General features: G+C 43.5%; 2 protein-coding genes across 2 annotated transcripts; both read left to right on the top strand.

Moving 5' to 3' along the window:
* The first annotated feature begins 1,734 nt into the window (after positions 1-1,734).
* Positions 1,735-6,318, top strand: mrps26 (mitochondrial ribosomal protein S26). The gene is made up of 4 exons (XM_063224023.1): positions 1,735-2,102; positions 2,557-2,703; positions 3,224-3,347; positions 5,921-6,318. Exons 1-4 carry the CDS (start codon positions 1,882-1,884, stop codon positions 6,050-6,052), a joined length of 624 nt encoding a protein of 207 aa, XP_063080093.1. The 5' UTR covers positions 1,735-1,881; the 3' UTR covers positions 6,053-6,318.
* A 13,936-nt stretch (positions 6,319-20,254) lies between these two features.
* Positions 20,255-24,209, top strand: LOC134469996 (B2 bradykinin receptor-like). The gene is made up of 2 exons (XM_063224021.1): positions 20,255-20,305; positions 21,766-24,209. The coding sequence occupies exon 2, from the start codon at positions 21,775-21,777 to the stop codon at positions 22,837-22,839; it is 1,065 nt and encodes a 354-aa protein (XP_063080091.1). The 5' UTR covers positions 20,255-20,305; positions 21,766-21,774; the 3' UTR covers positions 22,840-24,209.

Raw genomic sequence — 24,209 nt, 5'->3', positions numbered from 1 at the left:
TTTTGTTGAATGAATACCTTGTGAGATATTTTGTTTCAAAAAGGCGTTACTTTTCCTCTAGATGTGAACTGGAATTGGCTCGAGTAAGTTATTCCATTGAAAAGGACACAGCCTTTAAGCGCTTGCAGACGGTGCATCGGTTACTGTATCATCAGACAACCTTCTCAATCTCTCTGAAATTATTTCAGAAACATGCTGTCGAAATTTTGAAAGGCTTAAACAAGCATGCAGCTTTCAAGGAACATTCTGTAACTTGATGCGATGTGGCGAGATTTAGAACATCGCAGAATTAGCTGACATGTCAGCCATAGCTCCAGTAGATATGCTGGAGTTTTTAATAATGAACTGCGTTACGTGGCGATATTGCTGGCTAGTTCTGGATGCTAACAGGAGGTGATGTGGAAGTTCAGTCTGGAGAAACGCCGACGTGATTGACAAAAGACAGCGCACTCTACTCATAGTAAGTCACATTGATTGTGTGTGTGTGCGCGCGCGCGCGCTTGTGTGTGTGATTGGAACTATTGCTACTTCTACTATGCCTCAGTTGGTTGGTTTGGAATTCACCCGCCGTGGTGTTTTGTTTTGTAGCCAATTCAGTTTGAGATGCTTGCTGCTCGCCGTTCAATACCGCATGTGCACACGCAGTTGGTGGTGTGGCGGTGGTGGCATTTGGGCAAAATGATACACTGCAATCTTACTGTCTATTTTTATTTGTGTGGTTGAACTTTGATTACGTGAAATATAATCGGGTGGGACTACACGTCCGGGAGTGATAGAAACACCTGGGACTACACGTCCGGGAGCGATCTCAGTTGGGAGTGTCCATCTACCACCGTGTGTTTGCCACTGCAATGGTCTGGGTAGAGAGAGAGGAGAGGAGAGGAGAGCAGAGGAGAGAGAGAGAGAGAGAGAGAGAGAGAGTGAAGGCGAGAGAGAGAGAGAGAAGACGAGAGAGAGAGAGAGAGAGAGAGAGGAGAGAGAGAGAGAGAGGAGAGAGAAGCCTTTTGATGCCCATGTGTAATTGATTGATGTGCATGTGAAGATTGCAATGTTGAATATGTCAACATTGAATGCTGTCTAAATGTCTAAAGCAAAACTTGGCCCAAGCACATTATGTTCAGGAGGTCTTCTGACTGTTGTAGAGACCTTAGTTTTTGAATTGTGTATCTGTGATACAGAAGATGCTGTGAGCTAAGCATCTCTAAGCAAGCCTATTAGGGTATTATTATTATTTTTCAAGGGGGGGTACACACTTGGGTGGGCCGGTGGGCCGGTGGGCCGATGGGCCCCCTAGCTAACTTCGCCTTAGGCCCCCAAATTGTTAAGTCCGCCACTGTGTGTGTGTGTGTGTGTGTGTGTGTGTGTGTGTGTTTGTGTATGAGAGTGAGCGAGAAAGAGGGAGATCAAGGGACTCAGGTTCGAGTCTGACTCTATCTCGTCTCTCTCTATAGGCCTAACACAATTGCCTCTGTGTTTGCTTGATTTATTTCATCTATTTATGAATGCATTTCGGTGCACTATGTGCCTTATGCTTCATTGATTTTGATTAATGTCAGTACAAGAAGAACAGGTGGCAAAGGGGTCACATGCTGAGCAAAGCAATAACCTTTTTCGCCGTGTCGAGGAAAACTTGAGAGGTGACTTTCACAATTTCAGTCGGCAGGTGGCGATAACGAATTGCAAAACAACCGCACTCAGTGCGCGAGTAAATACTAGCGTAATGTTATCTTCCGGTTCAGAGTGCATGTAATATGGCGTCCTCGTGACAGACAGATACATAAATGCGACTGCAATGATTTCAGTATTTTATTAGTTATGTACATTATCTGAGTCCTGTAGTTTGTAAACTAGTTCATATAAACTGTCAACTGCATCGACAGAATGTTTCAAGCGCTAAGCAAGACCATACGGGCCCCAGTTGCTCGCATCCTTGCTCCCCGTCCTGTGTTTGTGGAGACGGTCAGAGGGAGAAAATCACGCACCGACCCCAAGGCAAAGTCAAAAGCTGGAAGAATTAAACACCCTCCTCCTGTGGACCCAGAAGAAATGATTGTTTTGAAGCAACGATTTGAGGAGTACAATCTCATCATGAGGGCACTGCGGTAAGGTCATTAAAAGTCAGCTGTCAGACGACACACTATCTTCTTGACGGCACTCCAAAGAGCTGAAGTTGATAGTGCATGGATCCAGACACAAGCAGACTAAAGTCAGAACTGTGCACTCATGTGCTCTGGGAATTGTGGTAAATTACCAAACGCCGACATGGGAAAGGCACATGAACGCCCAACTTGTGGTATTTTCCACTGGACAGCTCGTTGAAAACATTGATAAACGCGTTTCCGAGACCTAATGCGCAATTAGCTTGATTGTGTGTGTCTGACATCATGCAAATACGTGCTGAAGTTGATGTGAGTGATGTATTCACCCTGCCGTGGCAGACATAACAATGGCTTGGTGTTATGATTGTGTCTTTCTGTAACATGTTTGTACTTTAGTTAATATTATTATTATTGTATGATATGGCAAAGGTGCAGTTAATTTGATGTATGTGTGCAGAATGCAGTTCAAAGAAGAAATGCTGAGGAAGCGTTATGACGAGGAGACTGGTTCCCTGGCAGAGGCGAGAGCAAAACAGGAGGCTGAGGAGCATCAAGCTCTCATGGAGTGGAACAACCAGGAGAATGAACGGCTGCGGAAAATAAGGTGGGCAGATTTTACCCTCAAGAGACTATGCTTATCCCCCAGTTGTCCCCTGCGTTAAATACTTCTTAAAGGGCATACTGAAAAAACATTCACACAAACATTCAGTGTTAATCTATTATTACATTTAGATATAAAATACATGATACATAGTTCTATTATATCCACACATGATAAGGCTACTCGTATGAAAAGAGTGATAGCCCAACCAGGAAACTCCAACTCCCATGGTCATTGTGACACAGCACTTCACAGCACAGAAGTGCACACTGCACACAACGAAATTGCGTTTATGCCTCACCCGTGCAAGGGGGGCAGCCCCCCTCAGTCATGGAGGAGGATTGGGGAGAGAACTGGTTAATTACTCCCCCCATCAACCTGGCGGGTTGGGAGTCGAATCAGCAACCTTTAGGCTTCAAATCTGACGCCCTAACCGCTTACCCATAACTGCCCCATTTGACATTTTGAAGGGGCAACCAGATATTAATTTTGTAATTAAAAACTTGTGGTACTGTGCACACAGGGAGGTGCGGGTCCAGCAGGAGCAGGAGCAGTTGGAGCAGAGGCTGAGGGAGGTGGCTGAGGCTCGCCAGCAAGCTCTGGAGGAGCTCGTCAAGGAAAAGGAGTTGGAGATCCTCACGTTACAGGTAAGGCTGTAAACAGGTGACTCATATCCAATTTGTGTTTTTTTTTTAACGTATTGCCAATTGTATGCTTTGGCCTTGTATTCAGTGTTTTCTCAGAAATGTGGTGTGATGCGTGTCCAAGGTCATATTTGTTACCTCCGCCGAGGAGGTTATGTTGTCGGTCGCGTTGGTTTGTTTGTGTTTGTCTGTCAGTAGGATAACTCAAAAAGTTTTGAGCGGATTTGGATGAAACTTTGTGGAGTTGTTGGAAATGACCAAAGGAACCAGTTAGGGCTGTCACGGTTACCGGTTTTCACGGTAACCGCGCTTAAATATGATGACGGTGAAGATAACCGTCTGAATTTTAAAATACGGTGTTATCTCGGTGGGTTACCTTACCGCACACCGTTACACCGAGATATTTTTCATCCCTGACACTCCTAAATAGTTTGACGGTGACGAGACGTGAGTGACAATATCTGCATTTCCATAACTCACCTAACCGTACAGAATGTTAACAGTGGAATCCGCTTATAGTGGTCACGTTTGTCCGAGGAGCCAATTTGAACACTGTAAGCGGTTGATTACTAAAACCGAATTTGTATTATTTCACCTCTTTTTTGTCTCTACCTGTCTGCCAAAAATGAGCGCTGAGAAAGACGAGGCTTATATGCATTTTGAAGCATAGACCACGCACGGGTCGTCATCTCATGATGTCAAATAAGTTTGTAAAGTTCCCATTCGACAAACGTCTTCTGGCGAGTTTCTGCACAGTGTGATTCAGGTTATGCATGCAAAACGCGGCTAGACTGGGCACTTGAAATTGCTACACCGATAAATAACACACTGTTGCATAGCCTGCTGTACAGTAGTAGCCTAGCCTACAACGTGTTTTTTGACACAGTTTTAAAAAGCCACTCTAAGAACTGCTTGGAATTGGGAAAGTCGCGCTGGGCTTGCTGGCATAGGAGAGATGAGAAGGGCGAGGGGGAGTGGGAGGGACTCGTGGGGAGACGCAGCCTGGAGCAGTTTAAACACAAGGTAGCCTCCTGGGGAATGCCAAGCTTCGCTGAAACATCTCGTTGGCTTGTTTTTGGTAATTTTTCATACGTGTCGAAGAGCCTATGTTTTTAATTCCCAGAATATGAGAGCCATGATTCACGTGCTTGCTGGCGGGTGTCAACTCGTGGCTAGCGAGACAGAGGCATGTGTGCACAGCCTCATCACTAGAGGGGTTCTGTGTAAACAGGTTGCATTGCGTCACCACTCACTAGTCGAGCCATGCCTGCAGTTCACTGCGGCGCTGTCGGGAGAGCGCAACCCATTCACTGTATGGAGTTTGCACAGCCCGCATATCTGAAGTTACCGTGACCATCTGTTTTCTTATTTCGGGGAAAAACACCTATATAGTTTCTGTACATGGCGCATGGCCATATGTGTTTACTAACTGTAAAGGGGTCACGTGAAAAGGCGTTCATATGGAGGTAGTCCATTCGAAAATGCAAAAGCACCAGGGGAGGGAAAAAATCTGCGATCGTAACACAGTAAACTGGTTTAGTTATAGTCGGGTTGCACATGTGGTTGAAATACAGTGAAAAAACTACATATGCTCTAACCCCATGGATGCTAGAGGAGCATTTTGACACCATGCATGCTAGGATTTATCCACGTTTTCGATGTCTACTCATAGAAAGGTATGGAGACGCCGTGAAAGTGGGGGCTCGGGGTGAAATTTGAAACGTGACATTTTGTAATAAATTAACAACAATAACGCACAAACAATATGTTCAAATATCTGTAAAGTAGTGCTAAAACATTCTTCAGGGTCTAAGCTTTCAAATACTGTTCCTGTGTTTATTAGGCTACACGAGGATTAGGCTATAAATGATTGCGCAATGTAAGGTTTTTGTTCGAGGTTTGCGGTACCATGTCGCCTTTAGTGTCGGCATTTAAAAAAAAAAAAACCGCGATAATACCGTAAACCGTGGTAATTTTGGTCACAATAACCGTGAGCTTCAATTTTCATACCATGAGAGCCCTAGCAGTGATTACATTTTGGTGGTGATCCGGATCACGAACCGCAACCAGGATTTTAGAAAGATTCTTCACCATTGCTAGCCTACAAATCTAGACGCCCCTAGTGACCGCAAATTGAATTGTGGGACAGGGCAAATTTTGACATTCCAGTTTCTAACTCCACAAAAAGAAGGCAGAAAGACTTAAAAAAAAAAAATGTAAAAAAAAAATTATAAATAAAAAAAAACAGTCAAATGTTCTATCAAACAGCTTCCTTGGTGGAGGTCTGCACTCTCTCTGTGCATTTCTAGTTTAATATTTTATGGGCTTTTTGTGCCTTTAGGAAAGATAATATGACAGTATTGATTGGAAAGATAATTATGACAGGAATAGACTGGGAGAGAGGGATGAGGTAGGGCTGGTAAATGACCCTGTATGGACTCGAACCAGAGTCCCCATGGGCATGCAAGCCCATTTGTGGTCAGCTGCCTTCATGCGCTGTGCCACAACACCCATCTCTTGGTCAGATTTGAGCACATACAGTGCACACAAAGACTCACCTTTCTTTGTTTTTGCAGGAGGAAGTAAAGACCTTCATCACACTGGAGAATCTGGACCAGAGGATCGAAGAGGCACTGGACAACCCCAGAAACTACAACTTTGCCATCGATAAAGAAGGGCGTGTGGTGAAGAGAACTGTTTTGCAATAAAAACCAAGACGCATAATCTAAACAAATACAGACTATACCAACGGAGAGAAATGGGGAAAGCAATCACATATTCCTTCAGTCCACTGCTGTCTGTTTCAGGCACTTGCCTGGGACTCTGTGCACTGCATTCATTTCATATTGTCTCTGAAGAGTGCATCCTGCGTTTTGTGTCCTCGTTTCTTGGCTTTTGCTTGTGTCTCCAAGTCTAAATGCCTATGTGAACCTTATATCAAATGTGTGTTAATAAACTGTTTCATGTGATTTTACATTGCAAAATGTGATGTTTTTGAAAATATATTTTGTTCATTTTTACTCAGTATGGGCAGGCTAAGATTGTGCATACACATCATGCATGAATGACCTTCAGTTGATCTCCTTTTGTGAGACATTGTTAGGCTGCCAAATTAAGCACTTGTGATAGTTGCAAGACATTTCTTGCAGTTTTATAAGTGTGTTTTATAGAGGGCATTTATATTACTCAGAGGCTGTGAGTAATGGTCTGCGGCTCATGTCTCGTATTTCACTGCACTGTGCCTGAACCTTAACCATAATGCCACAAAAAGCAAAAGTTGCTGCCACCTTGTGGAAACACCGTAGAAGTGTTTGAAGGCAAGGTTTGATGGCTTTTTCGTACCTTTTCAGAAGTTTGCCTACAAGACATTTGGGGTGTCGGATGCACTCAGATAATATGGCAGGCATGCTATACATGTAGGTTAAACAAATATATGTAAAATTTGACCCAGGCTACAAAGTGGGCGATGAGATGACATTGAGTGATCTGGGAAAAATGAAAATGTTTGTAGGAAGGAAAATTGAGAAAACAGCCAATAACAAATCATAAGGACAAGCGAACATGCAATACAATATTAGATAGTGCATAAAAAGGGCACAATTTAGCATTCATGTATGCATCTGAGCACCAACCATGAGGACACTCATTAATGACAAGAAAATTACATGATAATACTGTAATGAAGGTGTTAAGACTGTTTTCTTTTGAACATTCAGCTAACGAAAAAATAACACCGGTATTGTCACAGTAAATGTCATGAGAACTAAAAATAGTAGGGCCTAACACCTGATGCGTTTATTTGAAAGCGGTTACCACACACCAGACCCACACAAGACCCCATAAGGACGGTATGAACTCCAGTTGACACAAATATTTGTAAGGTTCTCAAAACTGTAATGATTGTTTAAAATACCCCCCCAGTCTGTTGGCTCCATGAGTGTTATGTGTGTCTAAATCAAAACATGGGTTGTTAGGGGGGCGCTGTGGCGCTGTGGCGCAGGGCGCTAAGCCCAACACATTTGGACTTCCATGCCCACCCACGGGGACCCCGGTTCGAGTCCGGCCGGGGTCATTTCCCGATCCTCCCCTGTCTCTCTGTCCCAATTGCTTCCTGTCTCCATCTTCGACTGTCCTGTCAGAAAAAGGCATAAAAGCCCCTAAAAAATATATTTAAAAAAAACATGGGTTGTTTATTGCTCAGCAAGAGGTTGTTAATGACAGAAACAGGGCCACACAAATGTGTGTCATACAGTATGTGTAGTTGTGGTCTGAATTATCAGACTGGAAACATTTGACTTTGTTCGTTCATGCCTCAAATGAGAGAGCCTACCCATTCATGATAGCTTATGCTTTTGCACACACAAAAAAACAATGTTTACATTTTTTGCATGTTAACCTTTCTAGACACTTCTTCACAGCTAAATTAGTGTTATCAGCTGTTGAAGTTCCTCTTGTGTGCAATCTTACTATTGGCCTTAATGTTTAAGATATGTATATTTGTACAGTTGCACTTTATTTACCCCTTTCTATTAGCCATTTATTAACCATTTATTAATATCACTTTTAGCTATTATCTCTTTATTATCACAATCAGTAATACAAATTGTTGGTTTGTGTCTGGTGAATGTTTTAGCATGAGTAAACTCTTGTTATGCGCCTGGCCAACACAAGACAACATCAGCAGCAGTGTCCCTTGTGTCAGAGCGAGGCATCATCATTAGTTGTGTCTGGTGTAGTGGCAGCATCCAGTGACATCAGCATCAGTTGTGTCGGAGGCATCAGCCTCAGCATCAGTTGTGTCCGGTACAGCAGTATCAGTTACATCAGCTGTATCTACATCTGTGCTAGCTGCATCTTCATTAAATGCAGCTATGTCAGCATCAATATAAGCAGTGTTAGCTGTTACAGCTTCAGCTGCGTCCATGTCAGCAGCGTCTGTAACAGCATCAATCAGCTGGATCAGCTGTGTCTGCATCAGTTGCATCTACATGGTTTGTAATATGAGGGGGGGGCAGTAGTTCTGGAAGACCACGTACTCAACGCTCCCTTTACCTGTTGGCTGTCACCGACTCAACCCATACAGCTGTCCAAGAAGTACAGTTTTTTTCGATTGCTTACACTCAATTACTGGTACTTCACACACAATTCTCGGAACATCTCACCCATTTCCCAACTCTCCTAACCAATGCCACTGAACACTAAGCACATTTCAGTTTTAAAACACACTTGTTTCAAACCACTACACACAATTATCTGGATTACACCCAATTTTCATGAAGAAAATCCCTGGTTGTTGCATTGAACACACTGTCATTCAAAACACTAAAATCAACTGCCATACTATGTTCACTTCCTCATCACATGGGCAAACTCTCTTCATACCGGTTTACAATCTGAAATCATCACCCCATAAGGACACACATTGCATGTGATATTGATGAAAACATGAGTGGATGCAGTGAGAAAACACATTTGTTTAGTTTTTGAACTCCAAAATATGTTATACAAGAGATAACTTTCATGTGGTTACCCAATATTTTACAATAAATTAGTGCATTTTTTTTAAATGTCAGAAAAATATGTAAAATATATTTTTTTGCCACACATCTGTGTACTCTGATTCTAAAAACAATATTTCAGTATTTTCTTACAGAAAAATACCCTCTTTAGTAAGTAGAACAGTGTGTCAAGTTGAGTATAGAGTTTTACCTTGTGCATATTAGTGTTCAATGGTTCACATAAGAGTGTATTAAAATAAGATGTGCATTTTTCAGAGGTAGTGTGGAGTTTTGACCGTGAGGTTTGGAGATTTGTGTGTAGAGTTATGAGAATTCGAGAACTGATTCTGAAAATTGTGTGTAAGCAATCGAGAAAAACTGTAACTGCGCCTTGGTTAATCAGCTGCCACTCACAATTGGATGCCAGAATATGGGGCGCTTCACTTAAGAGTGATTCTATGATTCCCCTACGCTTTTGGCAAAAGCAAAATGTCAATTATCAGGGTTTTTTTTTCAACTAAATGACCTAGATGTTTACATAGTGTATATATTTAAGTTTCCAAACAAACAAATTGCCAAGCTTAATCTTAAATCATTTGATAAATACTCTAATGAAAGCAAACATTTCCTTGATTATTTTGTCAACAGTGTGTTATGGACAAATACGGTCATTTCAAACATATATGAAAATGCTACAGAGTTGAAACAATATACGTTTGAAAGTGCTTATGTCCCTTAGCAATAATGTTGTCATTAATCTGTGCAACTGATATAGAAAATGTGATTGTTGAGCTTCATAAGTAGGATTTTATGATTCACTGTGATACAGACTGACACATTTTTCATTATAAATCCCTGTAACGTCTGATTTGAATTTAGTCACCCTCCTTACACAAGACTTCCTTCTCCAGAGATAATCCCTAGTGTCTGTTCGTAGGATTTTTCCTACACATAAGGGATCAACAGCTCAAAAACACTTTCAAAACAGTCAACCGTGTTACTCAACTGTGTTACGGTCAACAGTGCAGGGGAACAAGTCGGCACTTTTTTAGGAGAAAAAACAGAGCAGACAAACAGATCTCCCTAGAACACAAATTATTTTGTTTGTCTGTCAATATGGACATAAAGTGGCAAAAACATACTCCTCCTCAACTGTCATCAGTGTTGCCAGATTGGGCTGGTTCTCTCCCAATTGGGCTGCTTAGGATGGCCGTGTGCGGGTAAAAATGGCATCTATCAGAAAAACCTGCCCACTTTTTGGCATGGAAATCAATAGAATTGGGCGGGATTTTGTGCTTCTAGGCGGATTTTGAACATTTTTTGGGCTGGAAATCATCAGCCTCATCTGGCAACCCTGGCCGTCATCGCTAATTGTAACACCATTGACAGTAACACGGTTGACATTTCAGCCATTTTTATGGTGTTGTGCTAACTGAGGACCTCAGAAGTTCCACCACAACACCTTAATCAATTCATGTATCTGTATGCTTTATCTGTGTTTTTCTACATGTGATTTATAATTCAGATTCTTATGAATATGTTGATAACACAGTTGACAGGCAATTTTCCCGCTATGAGAACATGAAAAAGAATGGATTAAATTATGGAAGGATGGAGCTCAAAACTTACCAAAAACTCTTCCCATATCCTGCCAAAGAGGTTATGACATCACGTGATGTTATTCGTATGGCCTAAGACCAAACCATTACTGATTTATGGAGGGGGTTTAAGACCGTGACACGGTTAACACAGTTTTCGTGGACACACACAAAATGGCAAATTTCATGTATAATGGAAAGGACAGTGGTCTTTCTGACAGTTTTGTCATATTGTGATGATTACAGTGAATCAACATTTGCAATCGTCCTGGGCAAAACAAGTTTCTTTACATGCTAATATGAAGACTGAATCTGACATTTGGAAAACAGGACGGCATGAAAACGCCCAAAACCAGTATTAAATATTCATTCTTGCTGAGGGAAATAATGCCATGCATGGGGGCCGCTAGGGGGGAGGGGGGGTTGGGGGGGGAGTGGTACAGATTCTAAGGGCCCAAGCACTGACAGGGGCCCTTAAGGGGGCCCAAGCACTGAGAGGGGCCCTTAAGGGGGCCCAAAATTTGAATCTTTCATGTGGCCCATCATTTCTGGCAGCGCCCTTGATGCCATGTCTACACTTTCTGTATTATATGAAAGATAAATGTTTTCTAATGTCCAAAACATCATTGGATGCAGTTAATAGTTAGTGGAATTGGCAAATAAAATCCACGGACTTAAAAGTGTAGCCGAATTAGAGAATCACTCTTAAACTACCGGACTTGTTTTTGCTGTCATTGCTCTTTTGCTGCCTGCTTTGCTCCCGCCACCTCCCCTGCTCGACTAAACTTGTCATTGCCAAACAATGTCATACTGTTGTCATTGCTTGCTCTGTTCTAGGGGGTATTTTGCCTTTCCAGCTAAATGGAAGGCACTCCACCTGAGGATGCTGCTGTTCCCTGTCTTGGCTTCCATGGAGCTCATGGAGAAGCTGGGAACTTCCTCTGAACAGAGCCATACCGCCAAACACAAATTGTCTGCATTCAGAAATAAAGCTTCTTAAATGTATCTCTGTTAGTGCACAGTTCTGTTTCATACGTGGCCCCTCAGCAAAGGCGTGTAAGAGTGGGAGAGTTGAGTTTGTCCTATAGGCCCTTGTGACCTGTACCCCCCTCCTCAACCTGGACTGACTTGGTGGGCTAGTCTGTTAGTACACCCCTGCTGCCACAAAACGACTAAAGTGGATCTTCTGTAGCCAACAACTTTCCACAAACCTCTTCTACCCTCCACCCACCAACACTTGCGACATATTAAACTTGTGGGCTGTGGGCTTTTTAGTTTATGCTTCTGGCTTCCTGCTTCAGCACCTAACCTTGAGTCACTTGCAGTCTGTAACTCAGTATGGGGGTGTGCTGGCTGTTGCTGATGACGTGAGTCAAGTATATGGTGGGTTTGAAGTGGTTAGTGTGAGAACGTAACAGCCGCTCATTATCAACATCTCAACGAGCTTTGTGGGTTCATTCAAAACTCATCAAATTGCCTGTGTAACCACAAAAAAATGTTTTTTCTTTAATGTTACAATTGTTTGATCTTGACTGCTGCTAAGGAAATGCTACATGATTGATAAAACGTCTATTTTTTTGTTTTGGATGTGACGTGAAGTTGGCGACAGTGTGTGTTTGTCTGGATAGCATCAGTGCTAATGGTTTCACTGGGTGTCTATAGGTCATCAAGTGGCTTTGATGTGCGTCAGCCTCTCATAAACAGCTTGATCAGTTCAACCAATCAGGTTTCTGGAACTTGTGTATTTTTGAGGTGAAGGTCTAATGGAAAAAATGCGTAGTTTGTTTACGCCACACTTACATACTCATAAACCAACGAGAAAGTGTTTTTTTTGGTGACACCCCAGCAAAATCTGTTACCAACACCAAAAAGGCATTCAGATTAATGACTGTTTTGGATTTGCAGTGTTTCCCACAGAAATTTTGGAAACTATGGGGGCATTTTTGTCCGGGGGGGGGGGGGGTCCTTTTCACGGGCCTTTTTTTTTTTGGGGGGGGGGGGGTATTCACGCAGTGTAAATGCAAAATGGCACAACAATGAGTACAGTATGACATTGGCGCATGGAGAAACTATAGGCCTACGCCTACATTTCAGCCATTTATATTTTGAGAAATAAGGCTACATAATACACATGCAGAATACACATGCAAAATAGGAGCAGAGACAAGAATTTAAGATTGCTGTGAAATTGTTAACGCATAAACAAAAAGGGTCTAAGAGGGTAGGCTATGCCTTTTCCCCACACACACATTCTACATGAGGGGTGCTGGTCACAGGGCCAGTTTTTCAAAATTCCTCCCATTAAAAGGGCTGAACAACATATTACACATTTATGTCTATATTCACATTCATAACACATCCATTTCTATAGGCCTATGCAGCCCGATGTCTCCTCTGCCTTGTCAATGAAGGTCTGTCACCTAACTCATTACAACTGTAAAACAAAGCCTGGGGAGTGTTAGCAAACTCATCCCAACTGTCCCTTCTCGGAAGGTTTTTTTTTTTATTGCTCCCAAACACAAGTTAACTACAACAACTTGACAAGGCTTTTGATCCCTCTCTCTTTCAAGCACTTGTGGTTTTCTCTATAGGATGTATTTACTCCAGGAGGAAAATGCGAAGGAAATCGTAATTGAAATCGCTTTTAACAAACACGGAAATCTTAAAAAAAAAAAAAAAATTTTTTTTTTTTTTACATTTTCGGAAACTATGGCGGCCAAATTTAAACTATGGCGGGCCGCCATAGTTTCCTCAATGTATGGGAAACACTGATTTGTTACCATAAGAAGAAGCAAGCAGCAAGGCCCTGGATAGACCTGGGAGATTTGTTTTCTCACCACCAAAAGATATAAAAAGAGCATCCTCGCCATGGCCCTCCACATAAACTCCCTGCCTAAACACAGCAGTGTGTGAAAACAATCTTTGTGGTTATGTCAGTGGGGGTTACAAAGCTAAGTTGGAGAAGGTGGAGACATTGCCAAGACTCCAGCCATTATGGCGGTTAAGGGGTGGTGGTGGTGGTGGTGGTGAGCCCGGGGGTGAGGTCTCCCTCTATGGCATGGCTCTGGAAAAGTACCCAGAGTTTGGGATTGGGGTGTGTGTGTGTGTGTGTGTGTGTGTGTGTGTGTGTGTGTGTGTGTGTGTGTGTGTGTGTGTGTGTGTGTGTGTGTTGTGTGTGTGTGTGTCGGGGGAAGGGGCGGTGTTGGATGGCAGGAGTGTAGGCAGGAGAGGGGAAACACCGCAAATTAGAATGTTTGACAGGCGGTCTGAGCCAGTCTCTGTTTCGTCCCGGCGAGACTGACCACACCCATGCTGCATGGCTTGCATGCTCCCATTCGTGGCTGTCTAGGGTTCCGTGTGGTGTGTAGTGTGTCCTATGAAATAGGTTTTCTTCTGGTCTGTTGACAAGACACAGTATCTTACCATGTTTCCAGCGAACCAGACATACTGTAGGCCTCATTTGTTGACAACAGTGTTGGATTAGGGACACATGGCATAGTGGTAGGAATACTACTGGCCAGGCCCAAACACTGTCTGTAGTGCAGTGATGCTGCAACTTCTAGTGTGAGTCTTTGAGACCAGGAGAAAAGGAGAAAAATAAGCAGACTGAGGTATTGTAAAAAATAATAATAATAATAATAAACACCCAGAAGCAAACAAAATATTGAGTTCAACAGGCAGTGCAACTGGAAGGATTAAAAGGTGATGTGTGACACGATTTCATGTTGGCAACAATAAAGACCTAGGATAGACACGAAAAACCATCCTACTACATGTCATGTCTAGGGGGGGGGCAATCGCTATTCCGACATGCCGCTATTCCGACACTTTTTAGGGGTTAGGGTTAGGGTTAGGGTTAAGGTTAGGGATGTCGGAATAGCGGCATGTAGGAATAGCGGCGGACGGTGGAAAACGTGTCGGTATTCCAACAATAGACATTAACGTCGGAATAGCGACATGTCGGAATAGCGCCACGTAACCGTCTAGGGGTAACTTTCAGTCAGCATGTTGTGGTGCAGCTACAGACTCATTCTCAGCCTCAGGGCTACAGCTAGTATAATATTTCATATTCCCCTTTGAATTTGAATGTCCTTGAATGTCTATTTGAATTCCAATAGTTTACACAGAAAATAATGTACAATTCAAATGTGCCGTTTGATCTGGTCGCAATTTTTCTTCATGGTATTGGTTGTGAAACACGGCCTGTGCAAGGTTGACTGGTTCAGTGTATTATTGTTAGAGTCAGGCTTTGAACTCAAAATAGATCTGACCAGGAACTACAGTAGGGGACAGTCTATGGTTCCTCTTTCAGTGGTTGTTTTCATCTGTTAGATATTTTGAAGAATAGAGAACATTAAATTGCCATTCTTAATTTTGAAGGTTCTGGAACACATTTTCACACCTGAGTACACAAAATGGCCTTTATCCATTCAAACATCGTTCACACATTTTCCACTCCGTTTCAGAAATGTCAAAAGTGTCCTTGGTGAGCTACCTGAAGTTCCATAGTGTCCATTATGCTGCCATTTGTATTGTAAAAATGCATTTCCCCCTTTTCATTGTCAAACATAGCAAACACCACTGTGTGCTCTGTTCCGAGGAAAATAATCTGAAGTGGAAAAAAAACATTAATGCTGTGCGTGTGTGTGTGTGTGTGTGTGTGTGTGTGTGTGTGTGTGTGTGTGTGTGTGTGTGTGTGTGTGTGTGTGTGTGTGTGTGTGTGTGTGTGTGTGTGTGTGTGTGTGTGTGTGTGTGTGTGACTAAGTGGGGGAAAAGGTTTCAAAGGAAATTGAAAAAAAATTCAGTCTACAAATATCTGAGTTGTCAAGGTCAGCTGCACTGCAGTGTTTTGGATCCCAACTGAAGTCTTGCTGAAATCGTGCAAGCTGACATCCTGTGTTTCAGTCATTAAAGCATCTATATTCTGCATGTCTGACCCCTGGGCTCATATAACCAGTGAAGCACAGAGCTTATGGGCCGATGTGGCTTGGTGGGCTGCATACTGTTGCACTAGGGACCCGGGTTCCATTCTGGCCTAAGGTCGTTTCCCGGTCCTTCTCCGTCTCTCTCTCTCTCTCTCTCTCTCTCTCTCTCTCTCTCTCTCTCTCTCTCTCTCTCTCTCTCTCTCTCTCATTTTCTGTTTCTCTCGCTGTCCTGTCTAATAAATGGAGGAGTACAAGCACTCCCTGAATAAATACATGAATAAATAAATAAAAAACATAAATAAATAAATAAATAAATAAATGAATAAGTAAGTAAGTAGCCTAAATAAAAAGAAACACAAAGTTTGGTGGGGGTGATTTTGAACGAAGAGAAGACACCGGAGCCGCTCAGATGGGATGCTTTTTCTTTTTAATTGAAGTGGTGAGGGTAATTCAAGTGGTGGGGGTGATTTAGCTCCATCTGATCCCAGTTTACCAGCATTAGAGTCACAAAAGAATTCAAAGACCCGCACAAACCAATTGTATTTCAAATAGAATTTGGAACCCCCCCCCCCCCTCCCCCCACAACAAAATGGCCAGTCCTGAGTCTCGACATACTTAAAAGCCCCATTGATCCTGCCAACTGCCATGAGATAAAAAAAATGGGCTTCAATAAAATGGCGCCAGAAAGAGCTCATTGTGTGACACAAGATGACATTAGTGCCATTAACCTGTGGCGAAGCATTGTCTTGGGACCTGCTGCTAGTGGGCTTTCCCCCCACCGTGTCTGCATTTAGTCAGGAAGAGTAAAGAGGCACTTCGGAGGGAAAAGGGGACCATGGGTGCATCCCAATATGTGTTCTTGCCTCCTCCACTTGTGCTTGTCTCCTCGTCCTGCCTCCTGGCCCCTCCTCCGTGGAGAAAACGATACAGTTTCCCAGCTGTCAGCCTCGCCACAACAACTTTTGAGGGACTGTTTTTCATTCACCATCCAAATTGCAAATGAGAAAAAGACTTTACAATTGAGCTTTTGCAAGATATTGAAATATAATGCTGTCAGTGATGTCATCATGACGAGAAGCAAGTGGAGGAGGCAAGGTCACATATTGGGATGCAACCCATATGCATTATTCTGGAAACCTGATGAAGACCAGAATGGCAGTCTGCGGTGGAAAGCAGCCATTACCATGACTACTCACTGTAACTTAGTTATTTAGGCTACAGAATTTGACTGATTATTGAAATGTACAAGACCAGAAATGATAACATGGTTCTGTGGTATCCTGGAAACTGTTGGAAATAAACCCTATTAACTTTCCATAGTTTAAAATATAGGTGACAGACAAAGAAGCATACGCAATTATTTGCTACCCCTATATGCCTGATGAAATACTGTTTGTGAATGTTTCACCTTATGACACTTCTGGTATTTAAAATGTCCTAAATTAACATCTGATAGGCCTAAGAGTGGCAGACTGGTGTTTGGCGTCATACCATTCTATCCAACTCCCATCTTCCTTCACTCTGCCTAAAACTCCCTTTTCTAGAATTTCTCCAGGTTGTTATACTGGATAGTGCAGTGACCTTTCTGTTTACTCGGTGATACCATCTATCTGTTGCTTACACATGTGAGTGTAGTGGGAGGACCAGGTGGGAAACTGCGGTTGCAAAATCCACATTTCTCCTCATTCCATGTTTTTTTTTTTACCCTTTTGTTTATCTAGCCTGGCCAGCGGTGTCGTACAGGGGGGTAAAGTGTGACTGAGTCACCAGGGCGCTGTGCCCACACAGCCTCTGATTTATGTAGCTATATGGCTGGGAGGGGTGAGGGGTCCATTGGAGCTGTTTGTACATAGGGCCCACAATTCGATGCTATGCCCCTTGAGCCTGACATTGCCATGTGTAAGCTCCTGTAAAAAAAAAATCTATAGATATTAGTTCAAGGGTATGTAAAGCCATATGGGACATTGGCAGCGTCCTCCACGCATGATGAATAGAGTTAGTGCCAAAGATTATGATTTTTGTCTTATCTGACCACAACACTTTCTCTCAATCACTGTAAATCATTGAACTGATCATGAGTCTTCACATGTGCACAATGAGCACCTTTTGAGCATAGGATTTTATTCCATGGTGGCATAGAATTCCCAATGGTTTTCTCTGTGACTGAAGTCCCAGCTGCTTTGAAGTCACCAACTTACCCCTGTAGAGTAGCCGGATGTCTCCTGGTTCTCATGATCATTGCCACCCCATAAGGTGAGATTCTCAGTGCTGGAGCCTCAGACTGAGGCCGGATTCGAACCTGGGTCTCCATGGCCATATGCCTGTACATGGCGTATTAGTACTGTATGCTGCTCTTGCTCTTCTTTTGTCGCTACCAAGATCCCCCTCTTGGTACACAGACAAACAAGTTGTCTGTAGTTCTTCGGAAATTTGGCATCAATTCAGACCCTTGTATGCCTGACACGAAACACTCATCTCTTCCCACCTTCTTGTTTAGACCCTGCATTCCACTTATGGGAGAGAAATGGCATAAAGTCAAACTATATGTATAGCTAGGACGGGATTCTGGTTGATTTGCGGATGTGCATGTACAAGAACACTTACAACCTCATCCTTAAGCACTCCTACTGCCTGGAAATGTAGAGGCGTTTTTAACCCTCCTGTTATCCTCAGATTTAGGTTACATCCGTGATCCTTGGGGTCATTTTGACCCCAGCCACTTACATGTCTACAAAATCAGTAGAAGCAAAAACTTTTGCACCGGTTTATGCCTCAGATATCTACTGTTGCTCTGTTGGGGACATAAAAAGCCCTTTAGATAAGTCCTAGCACCCCCATACACAGCCCACACACCAAAAAAACCTAATCCATGACGAAAATGTGCAACAACTATTTAGGAAAAGTCATCAAAGATGAAGCAAAAGAATGATGTACTTCATTTATTTTTCAGACGTTAAACATTGAATGGGGTCAAATAGACCACAAGGATAACAGGAGGGTTAAGCATCATGGTTTCAAGACAAGCCTCAAGTAGTGACACTCCCATGGTCAGAACAAATAGGCAATCATCCACAGCTCAAGTCTCCCACACAGTATAAACAACTCTTCAAAAAAATTTGCTATGTTGTTCATAAGATGAATTAGGTGGATTTTCTTCAGTTCTGTTCAAGTACGTCACAGTCTGATTTTACACTTTGGCAGAGAGTGCAGGACACAAACTGTCTTGTATACACAAACTAACAAGTGGTGTCAAGCTTTCTTGTTGCATTTTTTAGATAACATTTCCCCTCTGTGGTTTCATTAGACTATTGAGGACACGTCAGAAGGATCATCTGTGTCGTGTCAATTTTGAAAGCTATTTCTGATCATGCTGTTACATGTAGTGTGAGTTTGGCTGGAATGGAATAAGGCAGAGTCAAAAGTCAATTCACAGTGTACACAGTGTAAACACTACATGATAGATAGACTATTGTTGATACTGAAAAACACTCTACAAATCTAACAAGAATCCAACCAGTGCAGAGTCATGCTGATCATAAGACAAGTAAGTACACAGGTTTACAACTCAGATAAGTTAAATGTGTTGGGCCCTACCGTGGCTGATATTTTAGGGCACTCGTCTACTATAGGTGGCCGACCAGCGTTTGATTTCCAGCCCTGGTCCTTTGCCGGCCCTTCCCCGTCTCTCTCTCCCAACTCACTTCCTGTCTCTGCTTCACTGTCCTGTCTGAGCACAACCAGTAAAGGCTTGTAAAAATATATTTTGGGGGGCTTTTTTGCCTTTTTTTGACAGGACAGTGAAGGTAATGACAGGAAGCGAGCGGGGAGAGAGAGAGATGGGGAAGGGTCGGCAAAGGACCCGGGTCGTAAATCGAACCTGGGTCAGCCAAGTAACAGACAAGTGCCTTACCATTTGCACCATGGTAGGGCCAAGGAAACTGTTTCTTTTTTAACTTTTCATTTTGACACCTCTTAATCACCTGCTAAACTTACCTAGTGTTAGATTACAAGGTTCTATCTTCTATTTATGTTACTTTCTGTGTCCCAATGATAACAATTACAGGTGAATTTACACGGCATGCTGTTCTCCGTCACATTTGTGTAATGATGAAGAGATGACTGAGATGACACAGTGCCAACAAGTGCACGTGCACAGATCCAGGTCTTTGTTATGTATTGTTACTATGTTTGGGTGGAACATATTATAATTCATTTTGGCAGCAACAATGGAGGGGAAATGTTTAATGCATCAGTCGTCCTGTGCAGCGTTTTGGCATAGATGCGTAGTGTAGCCGAGGTGGTGCTCTCCCTGCTGTTTGTGGTAACTGGAAGAAACACAGGTCTCTGTGAAAGGGACTCATTTAGGGGGAAACATACCTCAGGGACAGAGAGAGCCAGAGAGGGACATGGCGAGAAGGAAATATACAGACAGAGAGAAGAACTGAGAGAAATGGATATAAGGCAGAAATAAAGAAAGGCAGTGGCATGTTCAAAATGGTTAGGCAACTGGTTCACTGCACTGTGTGATAGTGACTTAGTGAGCCGGGGTGAGTTTCTCAAAAGAGAAGTTGTTAGCCTGTTAGCAACTTCAGTAGTTGCCAATGGGAAAATGCATTGAAAACAACAAAGTAGCTAATGTAGTAAGCAACTTTGGTTTTGAGAAATTCACCCCAGTTCGGGTTTAGTCAGACAGAAGGAGAGCAGCAAAATGGGATTGAGGTTGAATGACAAAAAAAAAGAAAAGGAGAGAGAGGGTGATGCCAAGGGAGCGACAGAGTGTAGGAGGGAAATGAGTGTTCCATGCTGGATGATGTCACTCGTCTGATTCTTTTCTCCCCTTAAAAGCCCTGGATTGGTCCAGAGCGTGTTTCCACACTTTCAGAGATAGGGGGAAGAGGGAAGAGAGCATCTCATTCAATAGAGTTTCATCACTCAACAAGGTATGTTTATTCAACAACACTCATCTGCAACTATTCTGCCCATCATACTAACAAACATCCGTACAATGAAGGCAATTTGAACTAACTCTTAATGTACACTAAAAGTTACTCACAAACTTACAGACTGTTATGCATGGGATTTCACTAACTATTCGTGTTCAACAGAAGATTCATTTCTAAACTTTTCTTAGTTTTAAAATCTACTTAGATACTGGGTATACATGTAGGCCTATATTTGAACACAAAACATTTAAAAATGTTTTGATTATTTATTAACTTCATGGGGGGTCACTTTTACATTGTCTAAAAAATTATGTTTGTTTAATATGGTCTTGTCAGGCCGTAGCGAGCAGCATCAGGTCTGCGCAGTGTTAAAGCACTTTTCTAAATCAACAGACGTAAATCAGATCTCTTTTGTCTCTTTGATCCTTTTGCAAAGTGCGCGACCAGCATGCTGACATGTGATATGCTTCACCGAGCATGTTTGTTCCTGCCACCTCGACTGTGTGGCTTTGTAAGTGGCCACACAGCATTTGTGTTAATCAGATAAGTGCTGTGGGAGATGTTCTGCAAACTAGAGATGGGATTTATGGCTCTTTTTCGGGATCCGGATCTTAGTGGCTCGTTCCTTTCAAAGAGCCGTTCAAAAAACTGGCTCTTTTGGCTCTTTTTTAAATTATTTATTCAGTGTTAAAAATGTAATATTTTGACTCCTCCTCAAGGTAATGTTGTCCAAACAACAACTGATTATTCTCCTGCTTCTAAAGACCGTTTTTGCCTCTCTTTGAGGCAAACAATTGTGTTTTTCCCCAAATTTAATTACTCTGGTCGAGGTCACGTGCTTAAAATGAATGAAAATTGAACGAAATAACGGTCGAGTGGCTCCCCCAGCTGTGATCCGGTTCCCATCGTTCACTTCAGAGAGCCGTTCAAAAGAACGGATCGTTCATGAACGACACACCTCTACTGCAAACACACTTCACAAAGGCTTACGCTATACCTCACATGCCTGATGTGATCAGACAGACACGTGGCCTTCTGAGACATTTTGAGTCACATCTTTTATCAAGTGTTACCGCCGTGATCATTATTGTCGCTGCTGTTCTTTATCGAATGTGTGAACTACAAAATCCCATGTTTCACATAGATTGTAATCATGTGTGTGTCCACGACTCGACTGCATGCCTTCTGACTTTCTTACAAAAACAACCTGTTCCTTTTTTCCACAAAATGTTTAGTTCTGTGCACGTCCTCCTGCATGTAGGATTAATGGTTTGTTTCTGCACATCAGCGTAAACAGCATGAACTATAACAACTCACCCACCCCGATATCTGTTGGTCTGCTCTAGCTGGTGTATGCATTTTTCCCCTTCTTGCATGGACCCTGTTCTGAAGCCATGTTCTGTCTGTAGACTATACTACGCACATGTCTACAATGAAAACCACCTGTGTCTCGACAGCTGTCCAAAATGGACCCCAGCTACACAACCCCCTCCACGTTACCTCTCAAGGACTCCCTGAACACATGGAGCAACGTCTCCACCAACAACAGCACCCTAAAGTGCCCAGAGTCCGAGGCCTGGGATTGGCTGTTCACCATGCAGCCGGTGTTCATGACCGCGGTCTGCGTGCTGGGCATGATCGGCAACGTGTTTGTGCTGGTGGTCTTCTGCTTCCACAAGAAGCCGTGCACCGTGGCCGAGATCTACCTCAGCAACTTGGCGGCGGCGGACCTGCTGCTCCTCTCCTGCCTGCCCTTCTGGGTGGCCAACTGGGTGGCCGGCTTCCACTGGCCGTTCGGCGACCTGATGTGCCGGCTGGTGAACGCGGGCATCGGCATGAACACCTACAGCAGCATCTACTTCCTGGTGCTGGTGAGCGGGGACCGCTACGTGGCGCTGGTGCACGCCATGTCGCACGGGCACCTGCGGCGGCCGCGCTACGCCAAGCTCAGCTGTCTGGCCGCGTGGGGTCTCGGCGTCTTGCTCGTGGTGCCGCAGCTGCACTATCGCACGCTATCGCACGTGTACAACGTCACCGCCTGCGTGCTCCGCTTCCCGAGCTTGAAGGCGCAGCTGGCCTCCGACGTCGTCATCGTGCTGCTGGGCTTCGTGGTGCCCGTGTCGGCCATCTCCTACTTCACCTACCGCATCATCCGCGCGCTGCATGGCCAGCGCATGGAGCGCTTCAACGCGGAGAACACGGAGCGCAAGGCCACGTTCCTGGTTCTGGCCGTGCTGATGGCCTTCCTGCTGTGCTGGGTGCCCTTCCACCTGCACACCATCGTGGACATACTCTGGCACCTGGGCGCGGTCAGCGGATGTCCCCTGGAGCACGCGCTGGACATCTGCGGCCAGCTGTTCACCTACCTGGCCCTCAGCAACAGCTTGCTGAACCCCATCCTGTATGTCATCGTGGGCAAGAACTTCCGCAAGAAGGTGCGGGAGCTGCTGAAGCAGATCAGCCTGGGCAGGAGGACGGCCGGCTCCACCAAGTCACAGCTCTCCACCCTCAAGACCTTCGCCTCCAACTGACGAGTAGAGAGAACTCATCGAGGGGAATTCTCAGAGTAACATTACATGACATTGCTCGTAGAAGATGCTTTTTCTGAAAGGGACTTGAGTTCTCCAGGCACAGGGTATTGATTATACAATGAAACTTGGTGGCTGTAGGGCCTACTTCAGGCAACTGTTGCATAGAGACAAGGAGAAGTAGGTGTAGGCGTGATTAAATAAAAAAAAAAACCAACTGTGGCATACTGTAGTATCTAAATATGGCAACGGGTTCCAACTACACCTGGCCTTGATCAGGGCGTGACGCCATGGATGAGGGTGTAAAACACTTTCCACATTCCGTCTACTTGTGCGGAATTGAAACCTTTAACCCTCCAATCCCAAGACCAAAAAATTAGGTCATGCCTGCCCCTTGAGGTATAACACATCTGTCAAAGCCCTTACAAAGTCAGATGGTATGGAAGAAAAACATGTGAATCTTTCACTTCAATTCTTCAGAAATAGTCAATGAAAGTAAAGTAGGCCAAAAATGGCTCAAAAATGACGATGAAAATTAAAAATGTTTTATTAGCTTACTGGCTGCATGCCAGTGTTGGAGGTGGATGATCCTGAGGTCTGCTATGACAGATATTTAACACAACAATTTTGAGTTATTTAAGCAGCAAAACACCCTATATTGCACTGTACAGCATTATTAAATAGAACAAATGGTATTATTTGCATTTATCTGAAGGGATCCTTTGTACGTACTTGATCATTATTCTAAAATGCCATGTGAGGGGCTGGTTCTTGTCATGAGTGGCACTCAGAATATACAATTTAAATGAACTCTTCTGTATGACCCAGCTTCTTACTCCTCTTCTTCTTCCTGGAAATGGATGGATGGGCCCCCATGGTGGTTTCTCTCTGCAGCATGGCCGTACCTACCATTGAAGACACAGAGGTCATGTCCTCTGTATTTTTTTCACTAATGTAAAATGTATCTATGGATGAAAACCGATAGATGATCAACAATGATAAATTCAGTCTATATACGCCACCCCATTTATCCTCAAGAAAGTGATTAATGAAAACAAATTTAAGAGTTTGACTGAAGTGTTTGAAGAATTCTAAATGTACAATATGCAGTACAGCACGCAGTATTTGACCTCGGTATTTGAACATGTCTGGTTACGGCCCTGCTCTGCAGCTCTGTTCTTCCTCGCCTGGTCTGGCACATCTGGCACTCTCCAGGGCTGCCAGTTCAAGGGTCAGTGCACATAAAAGCAGACTAACAGCCCACTCCTGCACACAGCACAGAGCGCCCCGCTGAACCCCATTCCACTCTATACTTACCTCAGGTCACTAGCATTTGACATCTTGCTTTCTGCAATAGTATTGTTTAAGTGTAT

The sequence above is a fragment of the Engraulis encrasicolus genome, chromosome 19, assembly GCF_034702125.1.
Source record: "Engraulis encrasicolus isolate BLACKSEA-1 chromosome 19, IST_EnEncr_1.0, whole genome shotgun sequence".
Lineage (NCBI taxonomy): Eukaryota > Metazoa > Chordata > Actinopteri > Clupeiformes > Engraulidae > Engraulis > Engraulis encrasicolus.
This window is presented reverse-complemented; position numbering and strand designations above follow the sequence as displayed.

Coding starts and splice junctions, on each gene's coding strand:
- mrps26 (XM_063224023.1), top strand. CDS start 1,882: ATGTTTCAAGCGCTAAGCAAGACCATACGGGCCCCAGTTGCTCGCATC. Junction 2,704..3,223: donor GAACGGCTGCGGAAAATAAG/GTGGGCAGATTT, acceptor CTGTGCACACAG/GGAGGTGCGGGTCCAGCAGG. Junction 3,348..5,920: donor TGGAGATCCTCACGTTACAG/GTAAGGCTGTAA, acceptor TTGTTTTTGCAG/GAGGAAGTAAAGACCTTCAT.
- LOC134469996 (XM_063224021.1), top strand. CDS start 21,775: ATGGACCCCAGCTACACAACCCCCTCCACGTTACCTCTCAAGGACTCC.